The 9,526-nt window shown below is 39.8% G+C and overlaps 1 protein-coding gene across 1 annotated transcript; it reads right to left on the bottom strand.

The window, feature by feature from the left end:
• Window positions 1-1,156: 1,156 nt before the first annotated feature.
• On the bottom strand, window positions 1,157-8,865 carry LOC135560305 (zinc finger protein 23-like). The gene is made up of 4 exons (XM_065002164.1): window positions 8,520-8,865; window positions 8,053-8,150; window positions 7,718-7,895; window positions 1,157-2,474 (listed from the first exon to the last, which is right to left on the bottom strand). Exons 1-4 carry the CDS (start codon window positions 8,863-8,865, stop codon window positions 2,119-2,121), a joined length of 978 nt encoding a protein of 325 aa, XP_064858236.1. The 3' UTR covers window positions 1,157-2,118.
• Between the last annotated feature and the right edge of the window lie 661 nt (window positions 8,866-9,526).

The raw sequence follows: 9,526 nt of genomic DNA, 5'->3' as shown, positions 1-9,526 counted from the left end.
CTATCAGAGGGGTGTATTATGACATCATATAGAACTACTCAGACATTCCAAATCAGGCTTCATCCACATCATGGATATTGATCCAACCACTTCAAAAGTAATGACCGGGCTGACAGAAACAGGTTATGCCTGAACAATTTTATGAAAGCTGACAAACTATATGTTAGTTTGTTTGACATGGTGGGGACTTTTTGTGTCAGTAAAAATGTATAAGCGAGAAATGGACGTGGAAACTCCTTTATGAGCAAATATTTATATAATAACCATCACATCTTAGTTAACTTGGAGTCACGTGATGATATGTTGTGTGGTCCTCCCACTACGACTTGGGAACACATGTAGTTTATTAGGCTACAGATGAAATAAGTTATGAACTTCACAGGGTGGTGAAAGTGCACGTGATGAGCTTGATGCTCCTTTCCAATACATTTTGAGGTTCTTATTCTGGTGACATGATGATTGATGCTTGGCTGCCATTTGACAAATAAAATAATATCGCTCTCATCCATAATAATCTCATCATGTAGGTAGCCTACCAACACTGTATCTGTGAGCTGCTGGCTACAGTGCACGGGACAAGAGAAGTTTTGCTATATAATGCAACAGTTTTGTTAAACCATCAGTAGAGTTGAAAATGCGATGGAAACCATTGGGAATTTAACAGCAAAAGTTCTTTATTTGTCACGCAAAGCCTTTAATCCGCAATAAGTCTGTTTGATAGAAACATTTCTGGTGGGAAAATGTATATAGTTTTATGCAGATTTTTGAATATTCACATGAAAATCTGTCTCAAATTACATGGAAACTTAGCTACTAAGGTGGATATCGATCCAACACCTGCTGCTTATTAAAACCAGCCCACTGGGCACAGACGTCGGTTCAACATCTAGTTTCTATTTACATTTCTTTGATTCGTCAACTAAAGTGAATTCAACACGAAATTAACACAAAATGTTACTAGTCATTGGATTTAGGTTGCTGGTTGGGTGAAACACAAAATGTTACCTGTGGAAACAATGTTTATTCAATCAGTGGGAGGCTTGTAAATTCCCCCAGGAAAGTGGAACGAGGAACTCTACTTTGAGACAATGATAAACAGCAATCCTTGGGAGAGTTGTGGTGGATATTATAAAATAAGGATCTCCTGGCGTCCAAGTCAAACCAAGATTCTTTATTTCTGAGCTCAGAGAGAATAACAGAGTTACACAGTGCAGTGTAGACAGTCTGAATTCCTGAAGCATTGAGTGATGAGCACATATCTTTATAGTTTCCTGTTCCTGGGCGGGACTTTATTCATACAAGGACACAGGTGCAAATTGGTTTGCAACACAGGATGATACTCCCAAGAACAGGAGCTTATAATACAGTTTCACAAGGTTAGTCACATACTCAGTTATGTGGACACACAAACAATTAACATTTTCCATTACAGAGTCTGAACATTTTCATGTCATTAAATCATCAGTGGGCTACAATGCAAATGTCAACAATGGAACTAATGCATTACATCCAAATATCACTTGATTATCTGTAGTGCTGGAGGAATGACACACCCAGATAAACACACAAAGAGTTTAAAAAAAGGAGACTTTAAAAGAAGGAACCTGATCTTCTTTATATTCAAACTGACATACTCCATATTCAATTGATGTTTTCTAATAAAAACAAACAAATATATGTTTGAGTATACCCTGTACCATTTAATTACATATGGTAAAGACAGGTAAACACATTGTCAGTCAACAATATAAGACAACGGGAGCACTGTGTATGTTCTCTGATGAATTTTAAGTCAATGTGATGTGAAATATCAATATACACGCTAAGAGAAGTAATTTCTCTCTCCTGTGTGGATTCTCTAATGACGTTTAAATGACTTATGAGTAATATGTTTTCCCACAGTCTGAGCTTTTCTAAGCCTTCTCCTCTGTGTGCAGTCTAATGTGTTCTTTCAGGCTTCCTAAATGGGCAAATGGTTTGCACCCTGGGAGGAGTGGTAAGGCTTCTCTCCTGTGTGTATTCTCTCATGTCGTTTCAGGTTTCCTCTCTGGTTGAAACACTTTCCACATTGGGAGCAGTGGTAAGGCTTCTCTCCTGTGTGTATTCTCTCATGTTGTTTCAGCTCCCCCAACGGTTGAAACACTTTCCACATTGGGAGCAGTGGTAAGGCTTCTCTCCTGTGTGTATTCTCTCATGTTGTTTCAGCTCCCCCGAACGGCCGAAACACTTTCCACATTGGGAGCAGTGGTAAGGCTTCTCTCCTGTGTGTATTCTCTCATGTTCTTTCAGCTCCCATGAATGGTTGAAACACTTTCCACACTGGGAGCAGTGGTAAGGCTTCTCTCCTGTGTGTATTCTCTCATGCCCTTTCAGCTCCCATGAATGGTTGAAACACTTTCCACATTGGGAGCAGTGGTGTCGTCTTGCTAGTTGGGACGTCCCTGGCTCTGGTTCCTCCGAGTCTGGTCTTTCTCCTGCCAACGACAGTGTTATTTTTAAATAGAGACCCAAATGAAACCACATGATAAAAAACCTTTCCACATTGGGAACAAATCCTAAATCAAATCTCTCAATAACCTGTGGCCAGTTTTAACAATCTTAGTGTGATTTTAAAACAAATGTGGTGCTTCCAGCTTCTTGCTGGTCAAAACTGTTCCTGCTCTGGCCCCCAATGGTGGAACTCCCTCTCCTGCCAAAGGACAGGAGTCAATCACCACCTTTTTAAGACACCTGAGACCCCACCTCTTTAAGGAATACCTAGGATAAAAGTAATCCTTCTCCCCCTTAAAAGATTTAGATGCACTATTGTAAAGTGGCTGTTCCACTGGATGTCATAAGGTAAACGCAATCTCAATTTGTAAGTTTTTACAATCTTAGTGTGATTTTAAAACAAATGTAAAGCTTCCTGTAATTACTGCTATGTTTACATTACTTATTTTATACATCCTGTTTTACAAGTCAGAACACAAAAACCTAGACAGTTCTAGGACACTGAAGACACAGACGTCGCTGGATTCCAATTGAACAGGTGGTTCTAAATATATAACTTTCATAGCTGTATGATACAGAATGTGACCTACACACTTCCTTAAACATAAAATAACCAAAGAAGTAATTTTGTGTGGAAGTCCAAAACTAGTTTTTACGTCGCAGATACAAAGCACATCAGTAACATCTCCCCGTTGTTGAAAGGGTTCGACACATTGCTGTTTAAATGGACCAATTTCTTATTTAGACATTCACAGATTTTCAACATTTTGATTATCGCCGATGTCATATTTTGGGTAAAGTAAAAAATAAGGTGAAATATTTGGGTAAATGTTCCTAAAACTGATAGTAACTACAATAAACAAAAATATAAATGCAACATGTAAAGTGTTGGATGTTTCATGAGCTGAAAAAAAAGATTGCAGAATTTTTTACATCCCTGTTAGTAAACATGAATTCTTTGCCAAAATAATCCATCCACCTGACAGGTGTGGCATATCAAGAAGCTGATTGAACAGCTTGATTATTACACAGGTGCACCTTGTGCTGGGGATAATAAAAGGCTACTCGAAAATGTGCAGTTTGGTCACACAACAATGCCACAGATCTCTGAGGGAGCGGGCAATTGGCATTATGACTGCAGGAATGTCCACTGGAGCTGTTGTCAGGGAATTTAATGTACAGTACCAGTCAAAAGTTTGGACTCGCCTACTCATTCAAGGGTTTTCTTTATTTTTACTATTTTCTACATTGTAGAATAATAGAGAAGACATCAAAATTATTAAAAAACACATGGAATCATGTAGTAACCACAAGTGTTAAATCAAAATATATATTTTATTCTTCAAAAGTTGCCACCCTTGCTTTCTCTCAAACAGCTTCACCTGGAATCCTTTTCCAACAGTCTTGTAGGAGTTCCCACATATGCTGAGAACTTGTAGGCTGCTTTTCCTTCACTCTGCTATCCACTCATCCCAAACCATCTCGATTTGGTTGAGGTCGGGGGATTGTGTAGGCCAGGTCATCTGATGCAGCACTCCATCACTCTCCTTCTTGGTCAAATAGCTCTTACACAGCCTGGAGGTGTGTGTTGGGTCATTGTCCTGTTGAAAAACAAATGACAGTGGGACTAAGCCCAAACCAGTAGTCATGCTGGTTAAGTGTGACTTGAATAAATAAATCACTGACATTGTCAATAGCAAAGCACCCGCACACCATCACATCTCCTCCTCCATGCTTCACGGTGGGAACCACACATGCGGAGATAATCTGTTCATCTACTTCTCGTCTCAAGGACAGATATCCACCGGTCTAATGTCAATTGCTCGTGTTTCTTGGCCCAAGCAAGTCTCTTCTTCTTATTGGTGTCCTTTAGTAGTGGTTTCCTTGCAGCAATTCGACCATGAAGGCCTGATTCACGCAGTCTCCTCTGAACCGATGATGTTGAGATGTGTCTGTTGCTTGAACTTTGTGAAGCATTTATTTGGGCTGCAATTTCTAAGTCCGGTAACTCTAATGAACTTATGCATCAGAAGTAGCTCTGGATCTTCCATTCTTGTGGTGGTCCTTAAAGTAATGATGTGTTGCTTCTCTTTGCTTATTTGAGCTGTTCTTGACATAATATGGACTTCGTCTTTAACCCAATAGGGCTATCTTCTGTATACCCCCTATAGCCCTATTGGGTTAAAGACGAAGTGATTTCATGAATATGAATATTTTCTAGTAAGATTTTTTGTCCGTTGCGTTATGCTAATTAGTGTAGTTGATGACAATTCTCCCGGATCCGGGAGGAGTAGTTCCAAAAGGTTCAAACACATTAAAATCTGCTCGCGGAACGTTGACAACATCAAGTGAAATTGCAGAGTGCAAAATATATTTTTTTTAATGAGAAATATTTAACTTTCATTCATTCACAAGTGCAAAGCTTAACTTCTTGTTAATCTAGCCACCGTGTCAGATCTCAAAAAAGGCTTTGCGGCAAAAGTAAACCATGAGATTATCTGAGGACAGCACCCCATCAAACAAACACATGACAATCATATTTCAACCCGCCAGGCGCGACACAATCCTCAGAAATAACTATATAATTTGTGCCTTACCTTTGAAGAGCTTCTTCTGTTGGCACTCCAATATGTCCCATAAACATCACTTTAGTTCGATTAATTCCGTCGTTATATGTCCAAAATGTCAATTTATTTGGCGCGTTTGTCACGTTCTGTCCATCGTTCGTATGTGTTTTCCTTGTTTTAGTGTTGGTCAGGACGTGAGCTGGGTGGGCATTCTATGTTGTGTGTCTGGTTTGTCTATTTCTATGTTTGGCCTGATATGGTTCTCAATCAGAGGCAGGTGTTAGTCATTGTCTCTGATTGGGAACCATATTTAGGTAGCCTGTTTTGTGTTGGGTTTTGTGGGGGATTGTTCCTGTCTCTGTGTTTGCACCAGATAGGACTGTTTAGGTTTTCACTTTTCTTGTTTTGTATAGTCTGTTCATGTATAGTCGTCTTTATTAAAAACATGAATAACCACCACGCTGCATTTTGGTCCGCCTCTCTTTCACCAGAAGAAAACCCTTACAGCGTTTGATTAAAAAAAAACACTGGTTCCAACTCGCCCAGCATGACTACAAAATATCTAATAAGTTACCTGTAAACGCTGTCCAAACATTTCAAACAACTTTCCTAATCCAACTTTAGGTATTTTAAAACGTAAATAATCGAGAAAATTTAAGACGGGATAAACTGTGTTCAATACCGGATAAAAACAACGTGAAGCTCGTGACCTGGAGCGCGCATCAAAACATTAGAGAGCACTAGGCTGGACCCTCGTTCTGAATAGCCGAACTTCTTCATTTCTCTAAAGAAAAACATCAACCAATTTCTAAAGACTGTTGACATCTAGTGGAAGCAATAGGAACTGCAACCAAGTGCCACAGAAAAGTGCCACACAAAACCATTTGAAAACAGAGTCACCTCAACAACAAAAAATTCCTCCTGGTTGGTTTGTCCTTGGGGTTTCACCTGCCAAATAAGTTATGATATACGCACAGACATTATTGTAACAGTTTTAGAAACTTTAGAGTGTATTCTATCCAAACCTACCAATTATATGCATATCCTAGCTTCTGGGCAGGTAGTTTACTTTAGGAACGCCAATCAGTTATTCAGCCAGACCTATATGCCATCTCTTTTGCCTCCCTCTTCATCATACCATTTTTAAATGTATCATCAATCCACGTGGATTTAACAGTTTTACAGTCATTTTCTTAATGGGTGCATGCTTATTAGGAACTGGGATAAGCAATTTCATAAACGTGTCAAGGGCAGCATCTGGTTGCTCGTCATTACACACCACGGACCAACAAATATTGTTTCCGTTGTTGGAATCGGCTAAACTTTGAACATGGAGACATTAAAGAAGTGATAGGAAGTGAAAGAGACTGGGTGTTATGTCAGAAGTTAATGGTTCTCTGAAGAAAGACAGATGGCTTCGGAATGTGTTGGGTGGACGAGAGGAGAGCAAAGTGTGAAACAGGGGAGACGAACATCTGTGGATTAGATGAAGGAGAGGTTGAGGTCAGGACAGATTCTCATCAGGGAGAAAGGTCTGGTATCCTGTTACTCTCTTTACTCTCTTCCTGTGGAACCATAAGATGTAAGGATTGGAGAGAAGGAGTGTCTTAAGTGAGACATATAACTGGATGGAACAAATGTTGGGTTGTCTGAATTGCAGATGTACAGAACCTTTGGGAATAATTAAACTTGGTTAAAGCTTCTCTAGTGTTCGTGAGTTATTTACTGTGAAAAAAAACCTAATAACATCAACAACATAGGAATCCCCACAAACAATTGTATGATCTCTTATATAGAACATTAGGCCCAGCCTTTTGGAACTTTGGTTTTCCTAGATATGACTACTATATTGTGATCACAACATCCGATGAATTTGGATACTGCTTTCAAACACATTCCTGCAGCAATAGTAAAGATATGATCAAAATATGTTGATGATTCAATTTCTGTACTGTTTGTAACTACCCTGGAACGTTGATTGATAAACTGAACCAAGTTGCAGGTGTAACAGTATAACTTTAGACCCATACCCGGGCGCGAACCAGGGACCCTCTGCACACATCAACAACACCCACGAAGCATCGTTACCCATCGCTCCACAAAAGCCGCGGGTCCTGCAGAGCAAGGGGAACCACTACCTCAAGGTCTCAGAGCAAGTGACGTCACCGATTGAAACGCTATTTAGCGCGCACCACCGCTAACTAGCTAGCCGTTTCACATCCGTTACACAGGCACTGGTTACAGTTCAAAGCTTTCTCTTGAGTAGGCAGCCTGATCACAGCTTTCCTCCAGTATTAGTTCATTAATTAACAGTGTCTTGAGTTTAGTTTGCCTGTTCTACAGTCTTGTAAAGATAGGGGGGTTGACTGGGACAGGCAATGTAACATCTATAATGTTTTATGGAATGTTTTTGTAAAACAAGCACCTTATATCAGGTCATCTTGAAACTTTCCCTCTAAAGCTAACTTTCATCAAGGTTTTATATGGTATATCGGTTTCTCTCTTTTCATTGGCTCTTTTCATTCAGTGTTATGATATTCATAACATCCATATACACTACTCTATCTTCCTGTCAACTAACAGAACTCTGCTGGTTGTCCTGGTAACAGATACCAGTGGACAGATCTATTTATTTGTTCAAACTGAACTACAGCACTTACTTTGATGAGTCAAATCTGATCCTTTCATCTCTTCTCCTCCTCTCACAGTTCCACTCAGCCCTGTTGTTTTCCTGCAGTCCACCAGCAGCACAGACAACCTCTTCATACCCAGCAGTAAGGTGCTACCGGGAGAGGCACGACACGGGGACTCCGGGAGGGAGGAAGGGCTAGCGTTGTCCTGGTAACCATAAAGAGGAGACACAGACACATACCATTATGGATGCTGATGTCACTGTTGTAATAAACTGCTTTACAGAAACACAGCCCAGACCCAGATAGAGCAAGCTGTATGCTAGACCAGACCAAGCTGTATGCTAGACCAGACCAAGCTGTACCATCTGGTGTTCTGAAATGGATAGACTCTTCTCTGCCTCGTCAGCATCAGGATGTTGTTGAGGCTCCCCAGAGGATCCACGATAGTCATGTCTCTCTCCTGTGTTAACGAGAACATCAAACAGATGGTGAACTTATTACCATCATCAATTATTACTGTCTATTACAGTCATAGGGTCTTATCAGAGGCATTAATATCTCTAAATTAATTGGGTGCGTTTTGTGTCCCTTTGATATTTTAAGTATAAATTATGCTCCATTATTACATTTTAAAAGCATGTTATATATAATTAAATCTAATTTCAAAGTCCCAAAAATACATGTAACAATGGCAGATTTACCCTTTAACAATTTATATAGTACTGAACATCACATTGAAGTGAATAACCTAAGTAGAATGCCCCTTAAAAACCACACATTAATTCAACAACTGCATAGTTTGTGCCCCTGTTTTTAGGACAGTACTCACTGGTGTTAATCTGATATTCTGTCTCCTCCTCTTTCACTCCCAAAACGTCTTCCTCCTTCACCTTTACTGAGATAGAACCATTTAGAGAGGAAGAGTATGCTTTCTCTTCTTTCCCTATAACAGCCTCCTCTTCCTCCTTTTTCATTCTGAAAGGTTCTTTCTCTCCTTTCACTGTAATATCCTCCTTTTTCATTCTGACAATGTTCAGCGCCAGAGCTTCTTTCTCTCCTTTCACTGTAATATCCTCCTCTTCGTCTTTCACGACAATGTTCAGCGCCAGAGCTTCTTTCTCCGGACAGCAGACATCCACTTCTTTAGCAGGGGATGAGTAGTTTAATGAGCTCATGGTCAGGGATGTTAGCTAGCTAGTTAGCATGAGCGAATAGCCTAGTGCTAGGCTCAGTATCAATCTTTAACAAATTTGCAACTTGAACAAGCACATTAGGTTCAAGTTAACGTCAACTGAAATGTGTTTTGAACACTGCGAATAGCTAATGCACATTAACATGGCCTAAAACGTCAATATTTCAGTTTTATGTTGGCTAGCAAGCTACCGACGTGGTTGAAATAGTATCCGTGTTGTTGTTCCTGAAGAAGCGTCCCGTCCAGTCCATTATACGTCACACAAGAAGCATCACCTGAAAGACGCTCATCGCCGTCTGCTGACTGGAGTGGGTAACGCAGTTTGGAAACAATAGTTACTACACTTTTTGTATTGGAAAGAACGTCATAATAATTTAACAATAAGCTGATATATTTTCTCTTACGTCTTTACAACTAATACTTTCCTGTACACAGACGTAGAAGCGTAATATGAATATGTAGATGATGCATAAATACTTCCATGAATAGGAAGTGTGTTTATACACATTTACTCTGTTAATTTTTTCTCTAGATGTGACCATACTATTCCCTTAAAGCTACGCTACAAAGCTACAACAGGTGTAGACATTACCATGAAATTCTTACTGACAAGCCCTTAACCAACAATGTAGTTAAGAAAAATA

This window comes from Oncorhynchus nerka, linkage group LG15, assembly GCF_034236695.1.
Source record: "Oncorhynchus nerka isolate Pitt River linkage group LG15, Oner_Uvic_2.0, whole genome shotgun sequence".
NCBI lineage: Eukaryota > Metazoa > Chordata > Actinopteri > Salmoniformes > Salmonidae > Oncorhynchus > Oncorhynchus nerka.
Note: the sequence above shows the minus strand (reverse complement) of the source record. Positions and strands in the feature narration are given on the sequence as shown.